This window comes from Neltuma alba, unplaced genomic scaffold (assembly GCF_004799145.2).
Source record: "Neltuma alba isolate B1F8T4 unplaced genomic scaffold, ASM479914v2 tig00011831_pilon, whole genome shotgun sequence".
NCBI classification, from domain to species: domain Eukaryota; kingdom Viridiplantae; phylum Streptophyta; class Magnoliopsida; order Fabales; family Fabaceae; genus Neltuma; species Neltuma alba.
In genome coordinates, this window is record NW_021636442.1 from 141,356 (window position 1) to 169,298 (window position 27,943).

Sequence of the window (27,943 nt, forward strand, 5' to 3'; positions counted from 1 at the left end):
TCAGGTTCAAACTCCATTTTGTAGCTTATTGGATCACTTTAAGAGCTTATATGTTCTTCCTTTTTTACGATCTTCCATAATTCACAACCATTGGCAGTAATTTTTTTTTATTTTTCTTATATTTTCAATTTTAATTTACTTATTAAATTTTACTTTTTTACATTAAATTAAATTAAATTAATTGTATTATTTCAATTTATTTGTTTATCACATTTCACTTTATATTTAAAATACTTTTTATGATTTTTCTAAAGTTTTAAAATTTAATTCACTCATTAAATTTTAATTTTATTGTATTATGTGAAATCATTTTTTTTAATCATGTTTCATTATTTATTAAAACTCATACCTATTTTGGTTATTTTACAACCAAACTTACTTTTACTCAACCATAATTCAAATAACCTTTTACTAATCTCACTTTTACAAACTAGCTTTTTTGAACTCCAATCCAAACACAATTTAGCTTATCTAATTTAGTTTTTACCCAACTTCACTTTTTTTTTACCCAACTTCACTTCTCCTTAAACTACTTTTTTAATAAGCTACTTTTCTAATCGCTGATCCAAACGGACCCGTTGAGGATTAGAGGTAGTATTAATATGCTTACATATTTTCCCTTAATTTTAGGAAAAATGATAAGAAAATATCTTTAAAATTTATAAATGACAAATTAATGATTCCATATTAAAAATATCAAATTACTCTATCAAATCAATTTGGTATTTTGAAAATGTTGTGAAATAGAATTAATTTTCTCAAAAATACATTTCTGTTTTTGGGCTGAATGTAATGAATGACGTGTTTCTTTCATTTCATCAAAAGAAGGAATAATTATGTTCTAAATCGTTGGTTAGTTCAACGTGAGACATGAGAAGTAGTGGTCAAAAGTCAGAGCTGATTCCACGAGAATTCTGGTGATAATTTTAGAAGGCGGGAGATTACCATGAACGTGAAGGGTGGTGGAGGAAGGAGGAGGAAGAATGAAGACCCAACACGTGTAGGAAGGCCAATTTGTTGTCGTAGAGGTGCCATTTTAGGCGAAGGTGATCGTCTTTCTGAGTTGGAGGCGGATCAACAAACCCTATCGCGCTGCGTTGTTCTTTCCTTGTTCGTCGCCTGACAGCGGAGGAGAAGTTTCCATGCTTCTCCTTATCCACATTGCTTCTTCTGGGATCCGCTTCGCTATAATTACCTCTCTTCTCTAGCTCGTCCATTTCTATTGCATTCTGGGTTCTCTTTCCTTCCAAGTCCAAGGTCTCTTTTACTACCTTTTTCTTGGCTTTCTGTCCTTTATTTTTTTGTGTACTACGTCGAAGCTATCACCTATCTTCAGAATTGTGTTATAGCATCAGCCTGATTGCAAAAAAACACATACTTAGTATTGATATTGGATATGATACGAATTTTCATATTGATGAGGACGGTCTTATCGTTTGTCATATTTGTGTTGTTGAATTCTTATTATTTTACCACGCATAGAAACGGTAGAATGGCACAAAATTATACTCTCTCACATTACATTGATATTTAGGCCACTGCTGGAGCACAATGGAATTTTTTTTCCCATTCATTCATTTTTAGTTAATTTTATTTGTTATTGAACATCGTTTTTCTTCTTCTGAAGCAATTGTTTGTTGGTAAATGATTCTTTCCTTGAATCTCTGCGTTTTATAGATATTTATCTTGGGTTTCAGACCATCCTTCAGGAGATCCCAGGTGCTAAATTGAAATGGATGGTGTGAAAATTATTGAAGAGATGCCACTTTCGGAACCCTCAATTATTGTTGATCAGGCTGCTGGGGAAGTGGGAACAGAGTTTTCTCCAAAGCCTTCTGATCATGTCAATGCGAAGAAACGCGTTATTGATACAGCAGCACCTTTCCAATCTGTCAAAGAAGCTGTTTCCAAATTTGGAGGAACTGTAGACTGGAGAGCCAATCGAGCCATGAGTATGGAGGTATATCTGACTTACGCGGTTGATTGCTTTTAGTTCTGTTTACTTTTTGGTTTTTTTAAATGTATTTCGTCTTTTTGGGGTTTACACCTCGCTCCATTTGCTTAACACATTAAATTTAAGAAGTCATTCGGAAATAAATCTCTTTGCTATTTTGTTTGCCTTGTAAAGTTGATGGCATTTGAATAGCAAAGACGGTATATGAATCAATTAAAATTGAAGTATAAGTTAAAAATGGAACTTGATGCAGAGTTAAGATACTGAAATCACATTTTCGGCCTGGTATTTACATCCTCAAAGGTTTAGCATATATTCGTACTTTCATGGGATGAACACAATTTTGGTTCAGTTTACATTGAGGTTGAATTTTTGTGTGAGCAACATTGAGGTTGAATATCAAGAACCACTATTTGTTTCCTGTTTTTACAGAGGATCAGGTTTGCAGAAGCAAAACTTGAAAAATCAGAGGAGAACCAACTACCTAATGAGGATTTGGGAAGGACTTTGAAACTTATAGATGAATTGAAACTCAGCCTTGAGAAGGCACAAAAGGAGGAACATCAGGCTAAGCAAGATTCAGAACTTATGAGGCTCAAAGTTCAAGAGATGGAGCAGAACATCGAAAATGAAGCTAGTATTGCTGCTAAGGCTCAACTTGAGATTGATGAAGCCATGCATGCAGCTGCAGTTTCAGATTTGAAAGCCATAGAAGAGGAACTGGAATCACTGCGTAAGGATTTTGCTTCTATGGTGATTGAAAGTGAGAAAGCTATTAAAGAAGCTGAAGAGGCTGTTGCTGAATCTAAAAAGGTTGAGAAGACAGTGGAAGATTTGGCTCTTGAGTTCATTACTACTAAGGAGTCATTGGAGTCCACGCAAACCAACAACTTAAAATTTGAGACAGAAAGAACAAGAGCAGCCATGGTTGGAGATCTCAGATCAAAACTGGATGCATCTTCTTCTTTACTGCTTGATTTGAAAGTCAAACTAGAAGAGACAAAATTGAAGCAGCAGTATGATGAAGAACAAAGAAAGGAACTTGAGGAAGTAAAACGCAAAATAGCAAAAGAAACTGCTGAGGTTAACTACTTGAGGGTAGCTTCCCTATCGTTAAAATCAGAACTTGAAGAGGAAAAATCTGTTAGTGCCGTGATTAGGCAAAGGGAGGAAATGGCGTCTGCTGCAGTTGCATCTCTCAAAGATGAACTTGACAGAACTCAATCTGAAGTAGCTTTGGTTCAGAAGAAGGAGAAAGAAGCCAGAGAGAAGATGATTGAGCTGCCTGAGAAACTGGAAGAGGCAGCCCAAGAGGCTGATCAGGCAAAGATGCTTGCTCAGGAAGCTCATTTAAGGCTGCAGAAAGCAAAGGAAGAGGCTGAACAAGCAAAGGCCAAAGCAAATGAGATGGAAAGTAGACTACTTGCAGCACAAAAGGAGCTAGAGGCTGTCAAGTCTTCTGAAAAGTCAGCAATGGAAGCAAGTAAAGCATTGCAAGAGAGTGAATCAGCTAGAAGCAACAGTAATGCAGAATCTCCCTCTGAGGTGACACTTTCAATGGAGCAATATGATCATCTCTGTAAGCTTGCCCATGAAGCAAATGAGCAAGCCAATAAGAGGATTTTGGCTGCTAATTCTCAGATTGATATGGCTAAGGAGTCTGAATTGAGAAGCTTGATGAGGTTGGAAGAATTAAATCAAGAGTTGGCTGAAAGAAGGAAAATGCTGAAGGAAGTGACCGAGAAAGCTGAGAAGGCAAAGGAAGGAAAATTAGGTGTAGAACAAGAGTTGAGAACTTGGAGGGCTGACCAAGAGCAACGAAGAAATGCCAGTGAAGAAACCCAAGGAACAGTAAATCAGAACAAAGATTCCAAGTCTGGTTCTGATGGAAAGCAAGAACCCAAAAAATTGGACCAACCTACAAACAAAAAGGGCACTGGACCATCCTTAGAAACAAAGACCAAAAAGAAGAAGAAGTCATTGTCATCAAAGATTGCCATGTTCTTTTCCAGAAGAAAAACCCATCCAACTAAGTGAACTTAATCTTTTACAGTAGTCCTACCTCCCATCTTTCGCAATTTTCCTCACATGAGGTACAATTGTTTGATTTGACCAATGCTGCAAACATGTGTCTGTTTGATATACTTGTAGGCATGGTTGATAGGACTTGATTCTCACCCGGTGGAACTCTGGAATCTGTATGTGCTGTGAATTCTGGGGACACATGCTTTTCTATCAAGTTCTTGGTTGTAAAAAGATAATAAGATGATTTTTTATTATATATAGGCTGTAGCTATTCAATTATTCTTTGTTTTTACTCTGTTTTCTTATTTTATTTTTCCTTCTTGAATTGAATTTGAGTTTTTTTATTTTAAATTACCGTTTTGCTGATAGATCTTCATTTAAGCATCATAAACTGTTCTTTTCCCCTGAGAAAATTTTCCTTAAATATGATGCATGTCATGATTATGCAATTAATTTTAGGCTCAAGATCATATAAAATCTCAAACTTTTCATGCTCTGAGCAAATAGTGGCCTACGTATTGGTTATTGGTGGTGATGTGAAAGTTATACCGCTGGAAGAGTTCTTCAAATTTTGAATTAATGCGTGTAAAGTTACTGGGCCTTTCAAATTATTTGTTTCCATTCTTATTTAAATAACATTCATGTAGACAGAGTTCAATACCCATTAAGAAAAAATATAATACATAGAAATAACTGGAGTAGATAAAAAGAAAAGCGAGTTTCACTCTTCTGTGGACTTATAAACCGAAAACTCATCTCTACTTTTGCTTCTCTATGTCATGAGTTACAACAGATCAAATAAGTACATGCAGAACGGTTCTCATTAACAAGAGGAACAGCCCAAGACCAGAAAAACAACATAGGAGACACAGGAGGAAGAAGTGCAAAACATGAAAAGAACTCATTTTAAGGATTCATTGCATGCCTTCTTCCAACATGTTTACAGAAGGCAGTTTTTTTTTTTTTTAAGCTTTAGCTGCTTTTACTGGTGTCTGAGACCTGCTTGCTACAATCTGCTCAAACAGATCTCTGATCTTCAAGCCAACTATGGTTTGGAAAAGACCTGTGCCGTTGTTGCTGCCGGGAAATTCCGCATGCTTCAACATTTGTTGTGTAACTTCTCCATAGAACTTGGTTGACAGGTTGCTTAGATGGCTCTCAACGTATATTAGCTCATCTAGTCTGTCAAACTGCCCATCCATCTCTACAACTGATACCTATAGCATACACATGACAAAAGAAAGCCAAAAAGACACTCAAGTTATTGGGTGAAGCGAGCTGAAAAAGATACATATATGGATACCTCATCCTGCATAATATCACAAACCTTTAGATTGATACTCAGAATAATAGTTCAGAATCTGGTTATATAGCAGATTTCACAAGAAATTATTACATATTCCGAGTACCATGTTATTCATACTCTTTTCATTAAATAGTGTAAATATACTTTTTTGGGGGGGTGTAAAGGAGAAATACTTAAATGAGAGAGAATGTATGCATTAAAAAGGTTATCAATATATTTGCCCAAAATTGTATATATTATTAAGAGGTTTTCAAAGTATTGCTTCAAGTCTAAATATAAGAGTTAGATAAAAAATTCACTTTAATCATAACATAAAATTTTAATCTATTTTGTCTTTTAAATTTATAACTTTTCTCCAAAATATTCCTAATGGTTGCCCACCATAAGGGTTTTCTATCAAGAGTAATGATTTATAATTAGAAATAATATTCCACATAAACCAATATAAATTTATTACAAATAACCAATTTAATTAATTTTTTTAATATTCACAAATTAGTTATTTAGTTGTTATATTAAGAAGTGCATTGCTTTCAAATAACTAATTTAAATAATTTTTTAATATTCACAAATTAGTTATCTAATTATTATATTAAGAATGAGAATGAGTAATTTACAAAAAAAAAGAAAAGAATATCACAAGCTTCTCTAAAGGAGTTGGTAAACATACCTCATGACCATAGTAAGTTTCAGGACCATAGAAGAATTTGATGCCAGGGTAAGAGCAAGTGAGCTTCCTTCCACAAGGAATCCAGGAAATGGTAGAGCCGTCATCAAACAAGTAAACTGGGCTAAAATGCTTAACCCCTTCTTTCTGTATCAATCTCACTCTCAATATCTTCCCTTCATTATCGTCTGGTATCAATTGTGTTGGCAACACTTCTATCACTGCATCTGCATATTGCTTCTGAGGATCTGAATCCACCACCACAATCACACCCAAGTCATTTTGGTATCTTCATTTTTTCAAGTGCTTGAAAATCTATCTATATAGTTTTGAACTTGACAGATATATAAATGTAAGTTTTGTTTACCAATATAAGCGTCGAAGTCGGGTTTTCTTGCTTCGATACTAGCTTTGATGCTTTCGAGGCTATGCCCACGTTCTGCCATGTCTCTCTGCAATAATTGTTAGATCCAAATAAGCAAAAATTGCAAAGTTTTAAGCTTTTGAGTTGATGAACAATTTGTAATGTGTTTTAGTGCTTTCACCTGAATTTTCCAGGCGAATTTCACCTCATTGCTGATGTCCAAGTAGATACTGAAGTCCAATAGTTCTCTGACACGAGGATCAAACCTACCACAACCAACAAAATTTTCATGTCAAAACTTACACCATCTTTATTTTGCAAATATCTCCATCCTTTAATTCCATTTTATTAGTCACCCAAACTAAGTCTTTGAAGATGGCATAATTTCGCGACAAAAATAAAATATTAAATATGACCAATAAAAAAGTATCTCAGAGCTTGACCCAAAAGTTAAGGAAGTTCAAACATTCTACTTATTCGGAAAAAAATTTTGGTTCTCTGAAGCCAATAGTGGATGTCGAACCGAAATATAATAATAATCCAACGGATCATAAATATATGAAGACACACGCAGTTTTTTTTTTTTTTTTTTGGGTCTTCCAATTATTCTATGCCGTCCACGTAAGACTCAGACGATGTTAGTGTGTTCTACTTTGTACACCTTGAAAATGTTGTCGTGAAAGATTGTATAACCCATGTCCCAAAAACTGATAGGGGCATTGCATCAAAAGATACTTATACATCCATATCAAGGTGACAAGGACCACACGTATATATGGTGGCCCACCATGATAAGGTTGCAAAGTCGCTAGCAATTCCTCGTCCATACAAAATCCATCATATATAGATAAGGTATCTTCTCCTTCAGCCACCCGTATCTCTCGGGCTTCCACTCTATCTTAATCCCTCACAGACAACCTCCGAAACAAATGTAATAAACTCCATCATCCTCACCGGCACCTGGTTCTCTAAAAGTTTCCCTTCCATCTTACATTAAAAATCACTCAAAAGGATGAAGAAAAACACAAGTTTGTTGAAAGATCGGATCAAGAATTAATGGTGGTACTTACATTGGGTGCAAGCCTTCGATGACCAAGATCTTGGGTGGCTTGATGAGCTCAGGTGGGTCCAAGAGACCAGTGACATGGTTGTAAATGGGTTTTTCCACAGCAATTCCTTCCTTGATGGCCTTAACTTGTTCATACATGAGATCAAAATCGTTGGCTCTTGGGTCAAGTGCTGTGACTCCCTTCTCTTTCCTTCCATTTCTGTCAAGTGAGTGATAATCATCCAAACATATCACAGTGGTTGTGTCACTTATGAGTGTGTTGGAATCTGGATTCCCTCCTTTTGGTGGTTCTGCTGTGCCTCCAAACACACTGGTAAGCCTCCTCATGAAGGTACTTTTCCCACATCCTGAGTCTGCTGCTAGACCAATCACCACTGTCTGTGAGTCACCTGCAGCGCATGTTATCACCCATCGTCTGCTGCTGCTATTGTTGTTGCTGCTGGTTCTGCTTCTGTAGAAAAGAACCTGTTTTTGGTGAAAACCCAGGTGGGTTTTTGATCGGGTTGTGAAGGAACAATTTGTGTTGAGAGATTGTGTTGTGTACACTGTGCAAGCTGCCATTTTCTCTCTCAGTCTCCCTCTCTCTCTGTCTCTCTTAGGAGGAAGAACTTAAGAGGAATGAGAGAGAGGGAGTGAGTTTAAGAATTTTGAGGATTAGTGTGAGAGTTTGGGGATAACATTCCAAGGAGGAGGAGGAGTTTGGAACACAAATAAAATTAGAGGTCAAGGCTACTTGGCAAAAAATTAGAATTGTGACTGCTACCCCTTGTTTTTGGACTGATAAGGAGGTCATTTCAAAGCTATAAAGGCTAAAGACGTCTTTTCATCACCGTTTTAACTTTGACAAAAAGAGAATTGGTGGGAGATATTTCTCGTCACTTATTCATTTCCAAAATGAAAAAGAATTCCTTGGGTTATATGGCTTATATGAGCTGTGACAGAAGTCATCAAGGAGAGGTTATCAGAAGCAATTCGGATATCAGCAGTGCCACGTGGCATGAAGATGGTGGCTGTTTGAGGATGAGGGGTTAAGGGTGAGAAATGAAGCAGATATAGAAGCCATCCAATTAGACTTTGGACACTAGTGCTCCCACTCTATGTGCCTGTTTATGGTTTCCTTCACTGTTATTGTTAGTAGTTGTAGTTGTAGTAGCAAGCAAGCACGTGGATCTCTCTATCTTGAAGGCAAATTCATGAAGGACCACACAAACCTCTCAAACAGTCAAAAAAAGCCCAAAAAAGGGAATGAAATCACAAATCCAAAGGTATTGATGGATTTAAAGTAAATAAGCATATGCTTCATAACCCCCAAAATGTGATACTCAATTTCACCAAAAATTGGATCTTTTTATTTATTTCCTCATGTCTCTGCTGTCATATATATGACCATAGTTTGTTTGTAATATTATGCATCGTGATAACAAATGTCAGAATTCTTGAAAGTCAGTGGGATGGGCGATATGGAATTTAAGGATGACAAGGTATATACCTTAACCCTTGCCGCGTAGAGTAATACATTCTAAGAATTAATGCTCTTCTTCACCTATAAAGGAATAATTGAAAGGTTTTATTTGGACTGAATTACTTGTTCTACAAATAGTTTTTTAATTTGAGTGATAGTTATATTCTTTTTCTTAGAAGGGAGCTTAGTTTTATATTCCAGCACAGTGATCAATACATAAGAAATCCTTCAGAAAGAATGGAACAAGAAGTGTGCAACATGGCTCGTAGCTTGGGTTTAAATCACAAAGCACAGGTGAGGAATATTTGCGATAAGAATGAATATAGAATTTCTGTTTTTTATTTCCAGTATATTTGAAACTCCATCTTTTACGTTCCCAAAAAAAAAAATTAAATTATTGATTAATTTATAAATATATTACAACATGTTACAATTACAATCACAATATTCATAAATTATTAATAGTACAACTCATTTTTATATTACATAAAAATAGATTTAAATACTTATCCTCTGCCTATATCTCACCTCACTCTTGCCACCTAAACTAATATTACGTGGCTTATACAATTCATTTCTTAAATGCCATATTATTAAAATAAACTATGTGTAGCTTTGCTGGTCAGAAAAAAAAACGATGTTTAGCTTTATATATTTATTGTTGTTGACAAATAATATGCATAAAACTCATTTCTTTTCTATACCGGAGGTAGTGTTATTTATTTTTCTGACATTGAAAATATTATACAGAATGTTATCCTTTGTAAAGTTAAAATCCAAAGAAAACCTTACTGATTATGAGCAGAAGCAAGAGGATGGCATGGACGGAAAAATTTGAATGAATTCAATTTCACAAAAAAGAAAAGAAAAGAAATGAAGTTAAAAAATTTTAATTGATTTTCTCTCTTATTACATTTTTTTAATTAAAACTTTATAACACTATATTTTTTTTTTTAATTACACACATTAAAATCTCTTATCTCCTTTCTCTTTTCCTCAAATGAAATAAAAGGTTAATATCTTATGCGCTTTAGTGTAAAATCTAATTAACAATGAACATGAGATGACGGGGGTGATAAAAACTGACATGGTGGATTCGTTTTAACGAGTAAAACGCATGGTGACTTATCCCTGAAAAGAAGTCATTACAATGGTCTTTTTTTTTTAATTATAAAAATAAATAAAATTATGAACCTGAATAACTAATAAATGCTGGATTTATCCATTGTACACGCGATAAAGCTTGGATTTGGATCCCTCCGATAAGGTGTTATAAACTCACTTTTAAAATAAATAAATAAATAAATGTCCTTATCTTGTATCTAAATTAGTTGACTGATTTAAATAGATTAAAAAAATTTAATTAAATTAGTTGTTTATAATAAATAAGTGATCTTTTTTAAAATATCCTTACTAATCAAGTATATTAACTAATATTACCATTTGATAAAATCTTTAACATGTACAACTACTACAAAGATTAACTTAAAAAAATAAATAAATATAAAAGCTAAAGTGAATTGAAATATTATATTTAAGATCAAATTAAAAGTCAAACCAACTTTGATATTAAAGAGCAGAGATAGTACATCACAATTTTATGGTTAATGTTCATCAATTAAGGCTCAGTTGAGAGTATCCACATCCATAAATTTTCAATAAGAGGGGAGGGGAGGCAGGAGGGTTTCTTTTTTAAAAAAAATAAAATAACGAGAAGAGATACAAAACCTCCGGCTATTTTCATTACAAACTAATGTCTAATGTAGTCACTACAATACACACAGAAACAACGACTATGTTTGAAAAGAGGGTACGGATGCATGAAAGAAAAATGATAGAGAAAGGGGCAAAAATTTTCAAGCCACCTTGGGAAGTGACTGACGGTATAGAGGCCATTGGATCGAAACCTGGAAGTAAATCCTCACTTGTTCCCCCTGAAATACATGTAAATTTTCTGCATGCAAGAAAGAAAAGAAAACAATCATCTCTCGCCGTATCATTAGAAACATATTCCCAACAAAATTATAGCGCACAAGAATCTCAGCTTAGCTTATCTTCAGGCTAACAGCTACTCATGAGCAACGGACAATCTCACTCTACGTCAACTCGGTAGTTTTGTCGAGAAAAAAGAAAATACGTAATTTTTAGATAAAATTTTCAGTCTCCCAAGCAGTTTTGCAGAGAAGGACAAAGCGTAGACTAATACATCTATCAATTATCTCATTGTTGACTGAAAAGCAGAAGAAAACCAAACCCTATGCCTTAAAATGTTAACATTCTGTTCCTCACCTGGAGCACCCACAAGCTTAGAAGAGTCTCCAAGCAGAACAAGGCAAATCCAACCAAATAGAAAATCTGCAGCAATACCAAGAATAGGATAAGAATACACAAAAGGTGACGGCACCTGATTATTGCTATGGTGCAAAGTTTGAAACAATATTCTAACAAACGCAATTTGAATGTTTTTCCCCAGTAGCTTCATCTAGTCCTATCGAAAACAATATTCTAGCAAATGCAATTTGAATTTTTTCCCCCCGCAACTTCAACTAGTCCTATCACGCTTCAAAAAGCACTTCATCAATATCTTACAATTTTCAAGGGTATTCAAATTGTTCTTGAGCAACAATGTCTTGGGGGGTGTTTGGAGAAGAACAAAATTATAGATTCAGAAGTGCTTTTACGGTATACGAAGTAAATATGTAGAGGAGTTTGTCTCGATTTACGGAAAAATGCTTCTGAAAAACACTTATGGGGTTAGCCAAACACCCCCTTAATGCAACACCAAACTGATACCTTACAGAATAAAGGCACCAGTCGCATCATGCAGTCTAGCACCATAAATTTCCAGTCTCCACATGTTTACCGAACCTCAACTAAATGAAAACCCCACGTTTACCGAACCTCACCACATCAACATCAACTATCCTTGTCATTTGTTCATGCATCAGATCATTCTTCCATGGGAAAAAGGCTAGACAAACCTGAGAAGGCTAACAGCCTTCATGGCTCAGTCCATCTAAAACACTAAATTCTAAATATATGATAAGTAGGTTTGAAAGACATTTCCATAAGTGAATCGGTAAATGCATCTAATTTGTCAAAATAAAATATTCAGGATCAGTGTATGAATTAGAAATGACTTCTGTCCACGCGTTAATGCTTGTCATAAGTCATAAATATTAAAACAGTGATAACTGACAAGTCTTGTACATCCATTAGAGATAACTATACCCAAGAGAATAAATACTAATATGTGCATATCTGATACAACTTACCCCAACAAACACATGGTCTGAGAAGACATCAATTGCTGAAAGAATGCCGCTGAAATCATACGATTAAGATAATAAACTCACGTTAACAGAAAAGAAATATATGCTCAAGGCATTATAAGCTACCATTTACTGGAACAAGTAAAAGGTTGGCCATAAGTTAAAAGCAATAAACAAAACATAGATTCTTATAACAGTTAGTACAGGTGAGTAGCGTTTTTACATCAAAATAACAGATTTTGGAAATGCAGCAGTCCCTGACCAAAAAAAAAAAAAAGGAAAAAAATAAATAAAACTGCCACTTTATAATTTTCATACATCTGCATTCCCACACAATGTGTAGTGCTGCTAAGTATGCCAAATTTTTTCACTTTATAACACTCATGTTCCTTATCTTGTAAAAATGATTATCTTCACGCTGTCAGATAAGCTTATTCAAGCCAATTTTTTGTTAGAAAATATCAATAGTCATGGTAAAAACTTGTCGACAGTTATGAACCAACACATCATGGCTTTTTAAAACATAATAATATAATTATACTCGACACAAGACACAAGCAAAGATTAACAGAACCAACACAACTTGAAACAGAGAGGTGGCATTTATCTTACGTGAATGACTTTCCATGAAAGACAATTGGAGGTGCAATCGCAGCAACAACACAAAAAGCAATATGCAGCTGCATCATCCCAAAGCAATTAACAGGACTAGCAAATCATTTATCAATGAGAATACCAGCATTATGTGACAGATTAACATACCAGGTAAAACAGGAAAAACCAACTGAACTTAAGTGCACTATCTGTCCTGCATATCATAAACAAACAACCATAAACAACAATAATTGTGCACAATCCAATGCTTGCTAAGCATTTCCTTTTACTAAATAAACAGAAACTTATGCCTATGCTCTTTTCATGTTTGCTTACTTTTCTTCTTTTCGCCCATTTAACCCTTTTTATTCCAGAACTAAAACATATGGTGTCAATACGTTCTTACTACATTTTCTTCCTCCAATTATGCTAAAGAAGGAAGAATAATCATACCAATCATAAAACTACACAATTAAATCGTCTGCAAATAGGATGACAACAAGGTTAGTGAGGGAAAAAAAAAATGGCGACACTCCAGTTTACCTCATAGCACGGTAAAGGGGCCTGTACCAAAGCACGTATGAAAGAGGGACTCCAAGCAGAGCATAAATTACCGCGAGGAAAAAAATTTTAACACCTGCAAATTTAAATTTCAAACATTAGGTCCAAATTGCATCACAAACCAGAGACTTGGCAGCATCCAAATTTAAAAGTATCACTGTAGATATAAGCTTACCACCGCCTCTAATCCAACAGATAGTCACAGCAACTACATTAAAAACCAGACACAGAAGAATCCCTGTAAATATTTAAGAAAAAAATAATCGAGATCAGAATTAGATTCTCAAATCAAAAATTGCATGGGAAAGTTCTATAACTTAAACAAGCATAAAGAAGCAGCAGTCATGACTTATGAGAGAGAGAAAAAGTAAGAAAAAGTTCCACAAGGGCTACTGACGAACCCAAACTGCAGAGAAATAAAAGAAATACCAGAATTTATAGAATTCAAATTCAAATAGCAAAAACAGAGGCAATCCACCAGTTAATGGAAGAACTGCATTTACAGATAAAACAAGAAAATGTGCAGAACCATGTTATAACCATATTAAGAAAGTTCAGGGCGAAACCATTAAGAAAACAACATATAAATGCAAACAAATAAATAAACAGATGAACAATTTCAACTTCCCATACCTAACCAACTCGCAAATGCCAGGTATTGCAGCCTCTGGGCATGAGCAGGTATCTCATTGGCTATGTCATGGTGAATTATTGGGAAAAATGGAGGCCAGTTCTTGTCGTCAACAACAACCCCAGCTGATGAGCACAAAAAAGTAAGTTATTGACTCAGCATAAATCTAGAAGTGTGACAAGACAGTCAACCAAAAGGATTGCATGTCATAAACTCAAGCCTCAGTGTTTACATCTGGCAATTGCATCTTCTCTTCTTTTGATTTCCTGCATGTGCATTTAGAAAGTCATATGACAGTCAAAAGCAAGGATCCAGCACAGTTATGTAGTCCATAACATAAGCAAGAACTTGAACTTGTAGGCAGTTAACTAATATAAGTAGTATAAAATTTTTTGACTTCAAAAAATTGAGATACTAACCTGCTCTCTCCTTTTGAGATCTGCTTCCCAAGTTGCAAGCTCTTGTTCCCTTTTCTTAGAGACCTATGCAAACACCAAAGAAAAAATTTAGCCCCCCAGAAAAAGCGGAAACTTGAAGAGCAACTCTGCATTTGCAATAACATTACATTTGTATTCTCTAATGGAATATCCACCGTAGCATCATGACGTTGGCCAAAGCCAAGTGGCTCAGATGCCGCTGGAGGAACACGTAACTTTGATCCAGGGGCACCAGAACCATTCTGCAAGATTTTGCCCAACAAAAAGATTCTATAAGCATCAAGTCGAGACTTAAATGAAATGGAACGAAACATTCAATACAGAATAGGATGATCACTAAGTGCTCAGCACCAATAATTACACCCCTCTCCCAAAAAAAAAATAATAATAATAATAAAGGAAACTTTTTCCCATGAAAAAGAATATTATAGCAATTTTTCTGCCCTAAAGAATTAGCAAGAGGTCTTGTCAAATTTTGGATTATTGGAAAATTAACTTTTTTTAAAAAGAAAAACCCATGATTTGCACTATAGCTCATTCAATTAAAAAAAAAAAATACTGCAAACTAACCAGGATTTTAAAAAGTAGAATATGTCCAATTTTGCTTTTCCATTTTCACTTCTCTGCAAGAGAATCACATCGTCTCTTCTCCCCCTTACTGGCTTATACTTCAGTCTAAAAATCATTTGGGTGAGACAAGTTAGACTACCTTGTGTTGAATAATTGAAGGTCAACATTGCTACAATTTTCACTTCCTCCAAATAGTGCATTTTCAAACAGTAAAATTGTCATTGAATAATTTTAATTAAGGAAGATTTTAAGTTAAGTCTATGAATTCCCAATATCATACATTAAAATTAAAATCAAAATCTTGAAAGGCACAGATGGCTTACAAATCTACACCTCGTAAACTAATTTCCTTCCCTTTCCTTTGTGGCATGCACCCAAACAACTCAGTAGTCAGTCCCCGTCCATTTCCAAATTAGCCGTTCACAGAACATGTTCAGAATATCACCATCCCGTCTATACAATTAATAGCAAATCCAACATTGATTTCTCGTACATTTCCAGGAGACAGAATCATTAATGTAAATTTTAAGTTGAACCACCACTATGTGCCCCGTGCAATGCTTAGTTGCATGTAGAGCTGACAAAACGATGAGATCACTTCAATCATTACGAACGATTCAGAAGTTAAAAAACAAAAACAAAAGATTAAAAATACTCAATCATTTTTTTCTGCGATCCCAAATAAAAAATATTTTTCAAAAGATTAAAAAAGTTAGCTTATTCTACCAAACAAAACATCCTTAATCAATTGTTCTGATACTACAAATAAAAAATTATATTGTCATTCAAGCTCTGTCATATTCTCAGATTCTCCAACAACCGAAAAAGCTGAGGTGTCAATAATCAATCATTAACGCTGTCACAGTGACCGAGCAACGAATAGTCCGTTTGCACCTCATTCCAGTAGGTGCATTCGCTCAGCGAAGCATCTCAGACACACCAGAATTGAGATCGTTACCCATATTTTTCGAGACCAGAAACATCCACATTTTTCTCGGATGAGCTTCGCCGAAACTAGTCATCTTAGTGTCCATGTCGCATACTCTTTCTCAAGTATATCCACATCCAAAACGGGGAAACGCGGAAATCACGTTACACCCGGACCAGAGCTGATAATTCGGTTTCCAGATCCAGGTCAAGGTACATATCACCCAAATCAGGCTCAATAACAAATTAAAATAATTTTAAAAACATCCCTAAAATCTGAGCACTTGCGAAGATCTAGCAACCACAACTCAAGCATTTCATGCACGCATTACGCACTCTAACAATTTTAAAAGAGTCCAAGAAAAATAGGCCGGATCTGCCAATTACTATAAATAAGTATCAGACAGAAGTTGGGAGAGGAAGAAAGAGAGAGATTACCGAGAAGGGATTGACTTCTTCTTCGTCGAACGGGTTGGGATCGAGGGAGCGCATGGTTAGATCCTCAAACTTAGCAGAAGAGAGAGACAAATCGCCGACCCGAGAACGATGCGGAAGAGGGTGGGTGAGGGAGACAGCGAGCTGAGTGGCGCTTTCTCACTTTTCTATCTGTTTTCCGGCTTGTAGGCGACGCGGGATACCACAATAGGATGTGAATCCGAAATTGAATTTAGCTTTTTGCCCTTCGTTTGACTAATATTTACGCATCGTACCATGCCATCGTAGTTCATTTGACTAATCAATTTATGTTCTTGAACTTTTGGAGGGTCTCATTTTCCTTTTGATGTGATAATCTTCTTCTTCTTCTTCCCTTTCTCATCACAATAATGAACTCTAGATTCATTTTATTGGCTCAACCTGCCATCAGCTCTATATAGAGCTGTCCTCATGCTCTCTCTTCTCATGTTAGCTCTCTCTCCCTCATGTCATCTTTTTTTATTAAATTGGATTTTTCTTCCTCTTCCAATTTGAATCAAATTTCATTATGATGCTTTTCCAGTTCTGAATATATATGTGTGTAAAAAGTTAGTAGGAGGTTGATTTTGGTTTTAATTATAAAATATTAAATTTTATTTCTCATATTTATTACTTTTTAATTTAACTTATAAATTGATATAAAAAATGATTAAAAATAACATTTAAGAAATTCATTGAGCAAGAGTCATTGAAGAATGATATACAGTTATACACATATACATATATATATAAAGTTATTGATAAAGTACCATAATAACATCCTGCTACTTCTTATCTTAAATATAAAAGTTAATTAGATATTTAATTTAATCATAAATATAAAACTCGAGTTCATTTTGTTTCTCAAATTTATACATTTTTTCTTAAAATAATCTTCATGATAATTGCACATATTAAAATGTTTGCGTTCTAATATATATTATTAATAAAAATATTTTAAGAAAAACAATACTCATTTATTATAAAAACTAATTTAGCGTAATATTTACAAATTAATTATCTAGTTTTTATAAACACCGAAAGCAATATATATATGTGATGATGCTTCTGTCATTAAAGCACTCGATTAAACTAGGTCTTAATTAATTTGTAATTTAGAATCGACGTAGGTCATTACTTTCAAAGAGCAAGTTATGAGTTTCTTTAGATAAAAATTTAGGTGAGAAAAAAATACAATAAATTAGACCTAAACTAAAATGTAAAATTCTAATTCTAAATGCAAGATGCAAATGTCCTAAAATCTATATGAAAATTAAATTAAACTAAATGAATGCAATGCAATTTTGGGGGTTTTTTTGAGGAAAAAAATTAAAATGATAAATAAAGAAAATTGACTAAAAAGCAAAGAAAATTAACAAGTAAAAATTGAAAAGTTTCTCTTCAGGTACGATAGAGGGGACAACTTAGGATTCGCATGGATTTGACCTTCATAACCTTAATCAGTTAATTAGACCAAAGGAAAATGATAAGAGAGTAGAATTAATAAACTTAATTACTTACTTGAAATAAATGAAATTCTCAACTTTAAAAACCCTTAAACTATTAGAAAACTCATAACAGTATAAAGTCGGTTAATTAAGCTTATTAAAAACCAATAAAAACAACTCAATTAATTCTGGAAATTTTGTTTGAAATTATCCAATTAGACAATTAGACAATTAACCAACTTAATTAAACAATTAAGAGGCAAAAAAACCCAAATTTTGTAATTCAAACCATTTTGATAATTAAACTCATGATGAAAACTCAATTAACAATGCAAAGGTTCATAAACATAAATTCCAGCAAATGTCTCAATACAAATAAAATCCAAATATCAATTCAATCTAAATATAAGGATGACAATTTAAAACTAAATTGTTTCACAGAAATATAATTCAAAATTATTTAAAACTAAATAATCTTAAGTCCTTGAATTAAAAAGATAAATGGAATATCACTCTCTTATGGTTTTTAAGTGCTAGCCCAAAACTCAAGCTTTTTTCATGCTCTTCCCAAGTTGTCTCCCTAGCAAGCTCGAGCTTCCATCAAATTGTCTTCTCCTCCAAAATTGTTAAATGCTATGGCCATGAATTGATGAAAGGTGATGATGATGTGGAGATGGGAACTGGATCGCCTCAAGGAAATAGATGAATGTGGGAGGAAGATGGTTGTTCAATTGGTGATGGGTTGCATGACGTGAATGAGGGGAGTATATGGGCACTGCGCAGGAATGGAGAAGTGAATAATTCTCTTGACCGAAAGGGTGAATATCGGATGAAGGAAGTGATTGACGGTGGATGATGCCCGTGGGTGTGAATGGAGAAGAAAAAGTGAGGCTAGGCGTGAGTCTTTACTATCAAATAAGAAAAATATTTTAATAAGAGAAAAGAAAATTTTTATGGATCTAAAACTCAAGCCTATTAGTAATTAATTGACCTATTTGATATTAACCATTGGATTGTGCTTAAATTCTAAAAAACAATCTTGTACTATTGGATTCCCTATATACTCTTTCTTAACCCACAAGAATTTAAGTGTATCCATTAATATAGATTATATCCAAATATAATCAAAAATTAAATAGTAGTATTAGATATGCACAAAAATTAGGTAAGAAATTACAAAACTTTCTAAAAATAATCTTTCTAAAAATATGAGACTTGTTTCTAAAGAAATAGGAAAAATTAGTTCCAAGTCAAAAATAAGAAATCACAAAATATTTATATTTTTAATTCAAAATCTCAATTTTTATGAAAAATCCAAAAATCAACCAATTAATCTAATAATACATAAAAATCCCATTAAGCTCTAAATTATCATTTAATTTCTAAATTAATATGAAATAAAATGTATAAAAATTGGGCTTTGTCAATATATATAACCGACCTTGTTTAATATGATAATATGAGTGTTTGTTGTTGTTATGTTTATCTTTATCGGTTTTTTATTATGATGCGGGTCATAAATATGCGTCTTTCTCCCTCTCCATTACTCGTTCATCATCTTTTATGAAAAAACAATCTTTTTTTACACCGGTATGATTGGTGTCTCCAAATATAAAAAACCAAATCATTTTCATTTAATATTTTAAATTATTCTTTTTTTAATTTTATCCTCATTAGATATATATTGTTTATAATCTCTTTACAATAAATTTTCACCCTTTATTTCTTATATACTCCTTTTACAAATAAGGGCATAATTAAAAAAAAAATGTATATATCTTACATATTTATTGTTTTTAATTAAATTTAACTAGCATTTTAAACCAGATGATTTTGGTAATTATTTCCTATAATTAGGGATGGAAGCATCTTGAGTATAATATAGCTGTGAGAGGCACTTAGATTTTTTTTTTAATAAGTCACACATCCATTATATTTTTCATGCTTGAAAAAGACTTGAAGAAAAACGTTGGATGTTATTGGGTTATAAGACTCCACCAACAGATATTTATACTTAAAAACAAAATATTGAATTTCTTCAATTTTTATTTTTTGAATAATATTTTGGATATTTTTTAACATAATTTAATTTACGTACGTTAACGCTTATGTACAAGTCACACGTTCCCTTGCTGCCAGCCTAACAATGTTGACTATCTTCATTGAAACTAGTGGGGAGAATGAACTCATCAATAACCCACTTGGTTAAGAAATACTCCTTCCAGTTCTGTATAGACCCAATGACCAAATAGATCAAAATATAGGCTAGGGCAACTAAATACTGCTTAAAAGAGATACTCCTCCTATCCTTAATATAGAACTCAATTTTTGAATTGGTTTAAGTCCTAAATATAAGACCCATGTTTCATATTTATTAATTTTCTCTAAATTATCTTATGAATACTCTCTTAATCATAATCAAGTAGAAGAGGGGGAGGAGGTATTAAGAAAGATGATTATGGTGTTTTAGAAAAAAATATGTCACTTTTCTTATAGTTAACTAACTTGCCTAACTTCTTTAATCTAATCAAATTAGTTAAATTGGTCTTATATTAAGGATTGGAGGAGTATAAGTGTTTAGATATCAAATGATAAAAAATTATCTAATTAGGTTGAATAGGATTATTACTTCATAATTAATTAACATGTGAGTTGAGGTGTTTTTCACAAATAGTCATAATTAAATATTCTAACTTGTCATGCTTCATTCAATTAAGATGACTAATCTATTTTACTAGAGTGCCAAACAGGCAAGCACACAAACACTTGACACATGTGGCCTGGTAAATAAATTTGATGATTATATTGATTAATATTAATTCATGTATAACCAATAAGAAGCCCATTGATATAGAGCCTGTTTGGTTGAATTTATTTGGGGTGAAAAGTAGCTTATTTTTGCTACAAACCCGATTGCAAGATGATCACCTGTTTGGTTGGGCTTAACTTCAAAAGGAGCTTATTTGTTTTAAGCTGTTAGACCAGCGTCGAGGGAGAAGTTGCATTTTGTAACTTATTTGGGAGCTTATTCTGCTTTTTCACTGTTGCACATGTGTCAGAACTTTTTTTTTCTCCATCTGACTTCGGCTATATTAACACATTTCCTCAGTTTTGTTTTAATTCCTTAGTTTTTTTTTTCACCTTAGACTCTCAGACCTCTCTCGCATCCTCCGTCATTTTTTTTTCACTTTTTTTTTTCATATTTCATTTTATATTTAGATTACTCCTCCGTCCTAAATATAAAACTCTTTTTATAGGATAAATCCGGTCTTAAATATAAAACCTCTTTTATTGTGTAATTTGTAAAATGGGTCTTATATTTAGGACCGGAGAAAATTTTTTATGATTTCTTTAAAGTTTTAAAATTTAATTCACTCATTAAATTTGATTTTTCATATTAAATTATTTTAATTTCATTGTATTATGTGAAATTATTTTTTTAATCATGTTTCATTATTTATTAAACTCATACTCATTTTGGTCATTTTACAACCAAATTTACTTTTACTTAATTATAATCCAAACAATCTTTTATCAATCTCACTTTTACAAGCTAGCTTTTCTGAACTCTAATCCAAACACAATTCAGCTTATCTAATTTAGCTTTATCCAACTTCACTTCTCCATAAGCTACTTTTTTAATAATCTTTTTTTTCAATCGCTGATCCAAACAAACCCATAGTAAACAGTTTCACTTTTTAAGAAGAAAAACACAAGTTCGAATTTCGGAAAATGTACTTGTTTGAATCGTTTTAACTTTAATGTTTTTGGCCTGACAAAGATAAGTCTTAAATCTAAAGTAACTTGAGGATTTTCTGAGCTATACCAAAAAATATTAATTTATGACAAAAATTTCTAAAACATATAATATTATTAATTATTCTATGGTTTTCAGCTTTTGGTAATTGTATATATCTTCATCATTGACAATTATTAATTCTTATGACTCTTAATTCAGCTTGAAGCACTCGTATCATGTATCACTATCACTATACTGCATGCTCAGAAATTTTAGAACTGTACCGTACGTTACGCGTAAGTTGCCCTTCCTTGCTCCTACCAATTACCAAGTCGTCCACACACATATTACTTGTAGCTTGGGTTCACATAACGTCTAGAATGACTACTCAATTTACTTCCTATTGGCCAAGCTTGATATATAGCTTCTAGGTACACTGGGTTTCTTCAAGTGCAGGTTTCAGTCTAAGGAAAAGAATGTTTAAACTTTCAATTGGAACCAGCCAAACAAAAAACTCACGTGCCAAATATAAGAGCTAAGAGTTAAATAACTAATTCTTCTTACTCTAAATATAAGAAGTCGTTGATTAATTTGCATATATTTAAAAAAAATTAGTTAAATTGATTATTTGTAATAAATACATAGTAATTTTCTTTAAAATACTCCATTTAATAATTTGGAGTGGATGTAATCCCCTGATCAAAAACCCCTTAATGTGTGTAATTAGTAAGGAGGGTTATAAATTTGAGAGACAAAGTGAGCTGAGATCTTATATATTTAAAATTAAAACAAACCCTTCGTTAGCTATTATATTTAGGATTGGAGGTAGCAATTTATAGAGATTAGGAATGTTAATTGAGTTAGTTATTTGAAAAAATATATTATTTTTTCTAAGATGCTATTTTCAATCATTTGCATTGAAGACTAATCTCTTGATTGAAAATCCTCATTGAATATATATGCAATCAATAAAGATGGTTTAAGAAAAAAAATTATAAATTTAGGATATTAAGTTAATTGAAATTTTATATTTAAACTTAAAAAGAATTTCTTAATTAACTTTTATATTTAGGATGGGAAGAATGAAGTATGTGATTCAAATATCTCTTGAGAAAATTTAATTACTGTTACCCTGGTGATCAAGTTAGCCGCTTTCTAAATGAAATTAATAATAATAATAATAATAATAATAATAATTCACATGCCTATGTAGTAGGACTCCACATAGCAGGACTTCTACCATTGCACGTCACTTTATTCCTACCAAATAGTCTATTATATATTCCTTCTATCCATGGTTTGCACAAAGTCTGGGAACGGAACACTTTGTCGTTTTCCCCCCTTAATACAAAGTCATACGTGAATAAAGTCATGTGAATAATTTTGTCTGACGTACTTATTACTTTTTTTTAACCTAATATCCCTAACTAATTATACAATTTTCTAACTAATTAACCAAACTCTTCTAATTCATGATCTTTGTCTAGGGTAATTTTGATAAATTATAATAAATAACTAATTTAATTAAATCATATAAAGTTATTATTGTATTCTTAAAAAATAGTTGCTTTAATTTATAGGAGCAATTATGTAGTGAGTTGGAGGTGAAAAAGGGAACATACTTATCCCAAGTGTCATAATTTTTTAAGATTCAGTGCGAGAAAAAAAAAATTAAAATTTAATAGCTGAGCCTGTCATTCTCTCTTGTGCCCTATTATTTTCCCATGACTTGCTCAAAAGTCTAAAATGGGGGGAAAAAAAAATTATTCATAGCAGCCTCATATATACTTATTTTATTTTCCTGTCACTGTTTTATCATGCTTCGGATGAAGAAAATGACCCATTTTAAAGAGTTATATGGCTAGGATTAATTATATAGGCATATATGGTTGCGTGTAATTAACTTTCAACGATTTTACTCCTTTTTTTAATTTTTTTTTGTTTTTGCATTTTTTTAATTGGAATTGCATTTTCAATTTTGATCAGTAGTAACTTTAGCCACACTAATAATTTTATATCAAGTGATTTTAATTTTCAGTCGTAAAAAAAATTATCAACATAATTCTGAATAAAACTACTGTCATATCTGGCGTAAAAACAAACAAACAGAAAACTGTCATGTTCCAACGGGAGTACGGACACGTCTCATCACTCTGGACGCCATTATTGAACAGTTCAACTAAGATCCTTTGCATGAAATAACGAAGAAACACCCAATAATTTGCCGAGAAATTGCATGGAACCCAAATCTGATGCATCGTTCCTGTCTGATAAAAGTCACGTTCATGTCCGATAATAAGTCAACTGATGGACGGTTTCTTTTCTGGGAATATTTCATTATCCTGGAATATTACGACTTCTTCAATTTCAGAAAACTCATTAGGCTTCTTATAATCGTATTTTCCCGGAAAATTAGTGGAAGTATCAAGTTTGAGACCAAGGACGATGTTTTCCTTATTCGGCCCGAAGGACGTTGTTTTAAAGTTCGAACGCCGTTGGCTCCAAGTAAACGACTTTCATAATAAGAGCAAAAAAAAAAAAGAAAAAGGGGCCCGAGCCATTTGATTTTATATAAATATGAGCAACCACATCTCATCGAGTATAACTCACATAATCATCACAGAATCCATCGGAGAAATCTGACCACCAACATCTTATTCGCTAATCCTCTGATTATCAACTACCCATATATCAAAATCTGAAGCTGAAAAGAAAATGGCGGAAAGTCCGGTGTTGTTCTTACTGGACAAGTTGACCTCTTTACTGCAAGAAGAAGTTCAGCTTTTGAAGGGTGTTCGCACAGAGGTTCAGTTCATTAAAGATGAACTGGAGCGTCTCAAGGCCATCTTAAGAATGGCCGATGCTTTGGAGGACAAAGACCCAGAACTCAAAGTCTGGGTGAAGCAAGTCAGAGATGTAGCTCATGACATGGAAGACGCCATTGATGAGTTCACTATTCGCCTCGTGAATCATCATGGCCATGGCCACAATTCTGCTTTCAGAAGGTTTGCTTCAGGCATTAAAGCTCTCAGAGCTCGACATCAGATTGCTTCTGACTTGCAAGAGATCAAAGGCAGAGTCGAAAACATCTCCAAGGATCGTCGCAGCATAACTGGGACTGGGCCAAGCTCGAATCTTTTTCATAGATCGAGGCTTGATAGCCAAGGAGATGCACTTCTTCTTGAGGAAGCTGATCTTGTGGGTATTGAGAAGCCAAAGAAGCAGCTAATTGATTTGCTTTACCATGGGGAACAAGGAAAGGCGGTGATTCCAATCTATGGAATGGGAGGGCTGGGCAAAACCACAGTGGCAAAGCAGGTTTATGATGACCCAAAAGTGAAGAGGCGTTTTAAGATGCACGCTTGGGTCACAGTTTCTCAATCCTTCAAGATCAAAGAGCTTCTAAGAGACCTGGTTCAACAGCTTCATAAAGTTATTGGAAAACCAGCTCCTGCAGAAATTGGCACAATGAAAAGTGACAATCTGAAGGAGTTGGTCAAGAGTCTGCTTCAACAAAGTAGATACCTCATCGTTCTGGATGACATATGGCGGGTAAATGCATGGGATGCTATCAAACTTGCTTTGCCTAACAATAACTATGGCAGTAGAATAATGATCACCACAAGAAACAGAGAGGTAGCACTTTCTTGCTGCACTGAGTTGCAAGGTAAGATCTATAACCTGGAATTCTTACCTCAGGATGAAGCATGGGCTCTTTTCTGTAAGAAAACATTTCAGGGGAATTCATGTCCTCCTTATTTGGAGGAGTCTTCTAAGAGTATCTTGAAAAGGTGTGGGGGGTTGCCTCTGGCAATTGTGGCTATCAGTGGTGCTTTGGCTACAAAAGACAGAAGCAACATAGAAGAATGGTCAGCTGTTAGCAAAAGTATGGCATCTGAAATTGAAAGCAATGACAAAATGGAGGATATGAACAAAGTGCTTTCTCTGAGTTTCAATGATTTGCCTTACTATCTCAAATCCTGTCTGTTGTACCTGATCATCTTTCCAGAATTTTATGCCATTGAGCATATGAGGTTGATTCGCTTGTGGATAGCTGAAGGGTTTGTCAATGGAGAAGAAGGAAGGACACTAGAAGAAGTTGCAGAAAGTTACCTGAAGGAGCTCTTGAACAGGAGTCTGATTCAAGTGGTAGAGAAAGGCAGTGATGGCAGGATGAAGACTTGTCGTGTTCATGACTTTCTACGGGACATCATCAATCTGAAGTCAAAAGATCAAAACTTTGCAACACTGGCCATGGACCAGGACATAATATGGCCAGAAAGAGTCCGTCGCTTATCAGTAATGAATAGTTTGCAGACCGTACAGCAAAATAGGACCTCATTTCAATTGCGTTCTCTGCTATTGTTTTCTTTAGCAGATTCAAATGATGACATCTGTTTATCTGGATTATTCTCAAAGGGTTGTAGGCTAGATCTGCAAGATGCACCTTTGGAGTCGTTTCCTGCTGAAGTTGTCAACCTTTACCACCTGAAGTATCTAAGCCTGAAGAATACCAAGGTAAAAAGTATTCCAGGCTCCATTAAGAAACTTCAAAACCTGGAGACATTAAATCTCAAACACTCCTATGTCACGGAATTGCCAGTTGAAATCTTGGAGCTGCAACGACTACGCCATCTTCTGGTGTATCGTTATGAGATTGAATCCTATGCTCATTTCCTCTCAAGGCATGGCTTCAAGCTGCCTGGTCCAATAGGATGCATGCAATCTCTGCAAAAGCTGTGTTTCATAGAGGTAGACCAAGGAAGTCAAGACTTGATGGTTGAGCTTGGAAAGCTGACTCAACTCAGAAGGCTGGGCATAAGAAAGCTGAAGAAAGAAGATGGGGCTGCTTTGTGCTCATCCATTCAGAAAATGACAAATCTGAGGTCTCTATCCATAACTGCAGTAGAAGATGATGAGATCATTGACATTCAAAACATTGCCAAGCCTCCTCCATACCTGAGACAACTGTACTTATGTGGACGTTTAGAGAAGTTTCCTGAATGGATACCATCCCTCCAGAATCTAGTCAGAGTGTATTTGAAATGGAGCAGGTTAGAGGAGGATCCTCTGGTGTATCTTCAAGATCTCCCAAATCTAATTCATCTTGAGTTCTTACAGGTTTATGTTGGTGAGACACTGCATTTCAAGGCAGAGAAATTCCCAAGTCTGAAACTTTTAGGCCTTGATGATATGGATGGATTGAAATCCATGATAGTGGAGGAAGGAGCAATGCCAAATCTAAAAAGACTGATCATCCAGAGATGTGGATCATTGAAGAAGGTACCCTCAGGTATAGAACATTTGAGTAAGCTAAAAGCAATTGACTTCTTTGATATGCCTGATGATTTGATCAATGCACTAAGTCCAAATGGAGGTAGCGATCATTGGAGAGTAGAACATGTACCTGCGGTTTATTCAACCTACTGGAAATCTGGTACATGGGATGTCTACTCGGTGGATACTTTTGGGGAGAGAGACAGTTCTTCAAGTAATAATGTTGCAATGAAAAGTCATGAGCGTCGTATACTTTGGAAGGTTTAACTTATTCGCAAACTCTTTATAGAAATGACTACAGACTTGTTCATAGCAAATAAACCAAGAAACATAGCATGTTTCTTGAACTAGGAAATTTTTTTTTCCTTTGTCTCCTTTTGGTCATTGAATCATGACGTATGAAGTTCAATATTTGTTTTCTCGCACAGTCATGATTCATTAGATTTTCCAATGCCAATAAACAGTAAAACCAAGCTGGTTGCTGATTTTTAAGTGATGCAGAAAAAAAAAACTCACTGAATTTTACCTTCCATGTGGGGTGCATAAGCTATGGTAGTACCATGATGGTGTTGATTTAGGAGTCATTAATCTGGCTAAATTTCAGGGATCCATTCTATCTGAATACCAGGTGCCTCAAAACGAGAGAATAAAAAATCTTGGACAGAAATTTTACTGCTTATCCACTTTTCAATTTCTGAGCTTCCAGGTGACAAAAATACCTATGGTTATTGTTATTCTAACTACATAAAATTCATTACAGTTGTATTTCCCCCTTCTGAACATGTTAAATGATTCAGCAGTGCAATCTTTTGTTGTTCATCCTAATAATATACTCTTTTGATCTTATTTATAAGGCATTTTCAGTATGCTTCACATCAAATAAGAAAAATCTTAAATTGTATTAACTCTCTCTTAAAACATAACAACTTTCCAGTTTAATCTCTTTTTAATACATATATTTTGAAAAAATAACTATCTATACTGTAATAAATGAATGACAAAATAATATACTGAGCATGCTAAAATTAAATGATGTAACCTGTAAATAGGATAAAGAAAAACTTTTTCTCTGCCTTATAAATAAGACCAGAGAAGTATCTTGGTTTTGACCTTAGTGAGAATGAAAAATGTTATAAAACTACCATTCGAAATTTAAGATTTTGTTTCCAAGGTATCTAGATTTTCTG

The 27,943-nt window shown here is 34.0% G+C and overlaps 4 protein-coding genes across 6 annotated transcripts; 2 read left to right on the forward strand and 2 right to left on the reverse strand.

The window, feature by feature from the left end:
- The first annotated feature begins 953 nt into the window (after positions 1 to 953).
- LOC114718352 (protein WEAK CHLOROPLAST MOVEMENT UNDER BLUE LIGHT 1-like) lies at positions 954 to 4,273 on the forward strand. Of its 2 annotated transcripts, none has more exons than XM_028903651.1 (3): positions 954 to 1,257; positions 1,678 to 1,960; positions 2,387 to 4,273. In XM_028903651.1, the coding sequence occupies exons 2-3, from the start codon at positions 1,733 to 1,735 to the stop codon at positions 3,989 to 3,991; spliced, it is 1,833 nt and encodes a 610-aa protein (XP_028759484.1). In that variant the 5' UTR covers positions 954 to 1,257; positions 1,678 to 1,732; the 3' UTR covers positions 3,992 to 4,273. The 2 variants fall into 2 exon arrangements, with proteins under 2 accessions (XP_028759484.1, XP_028759485.1); XM_028903652.1 differs by having other exon boundaries at positions 1,698 to 1,960.
- Positions 4,274 to 4,682: 409 nt separating this feature from the next.
- On the reverse strand, positions 4,683 to 8,086 carry LOC114718342 (phosphoribulokinase, chloroplastic). Its single transcript, XM_028903641.1, has 5 exons — positions 7,387 to 8,086; positions 6,498 to 6,582; positions 6,320 to 6,404; positions 5,956 to 6,200; positions 4,683 to 5,196 (listed from the first exon to the last, which is right to left on the reverse strand). Exons 1-5 carry the CDS (start codon positions 7,944 to 7,946, stop codon positions 4,945 to 4,947), a joined length of 1,227 nt encoding a protein of 408 aa, XP_028759474.1. The 5' UTR covers positions 7,947 to 8,086; the 3' UTR covers positions 4,683 to 4,944.
- Positions 8,087 to 10,447: 2,361 nt separating this feature from the next.
- On the reverse strand, positions 10,448 to 16,514 carry LOC114718343 (secretory carrier-associated membrane protein 4). 2 transcript variants are annotated; one of them, XM_028903643.1, is made up of 13 exons: positions 16,278 to 16,360; positions 15,406 to 15,489; positions 14,471 to 14,584; positions 14,325 to 14,387; positions 14,138 to 14,171; positions 13,908 to 14,030; positions 13,450 to 13,512; positions 13,257 to 13,350; positions 12,882 to 12,927; positions 12,732 to 12,799; positions 12,123 to 12,171; positions 11,137 to 11,202; positions 10,448 to 10,801 (listed from the first exon to the last, which is right to left on the reverse strand). In XM_028903643.1, the coding sequence occupies exons 2-13, from the start codon at positions 15,424 to 15,426 to the stop codon at positions 10,769 to 10,771; spliced, it is 774 nt and encodes a 257-aa protein (XP_028759476.1). In that variant the 5' UTR covers positions 15,427 to 15,489; positions 16,278 to 16,360; the 3' UTR covers positions 10,448 to 10,768. The 2 variants fall into 2 exon arrangements, with proteins under 2 accessions (XP_028759476.1, XP_028759475.1); XM_028903642.1 differs by lacking the exon at positions 15,406 to 15,489 and having other exon boundaries at positions 16,278 to 16,514.
- A 7,576-nt stretch (positions 16,515 to 24,090) lies between these two features.
- On the forward strand, positions 24,091 to 27,256 carry LOC114718353 (disease resistance protein RPM1-like). The gene has a single exon (XM_028903653.1). It carries the CDS (start codon positions 24,195 to 24,197, stop codon positions 27,021 to 27,023), a length of 2,829 nt encoding a protein of 942 aa, XP_028759486.1. The 5' UTR covers positions 24,091 to 24,194; the 3' UTR covers positions 27,024 to 27,256.
- The last annotated feature ends 687 nt before the right edge of the window (positions 27,257 to 27,943 follow it).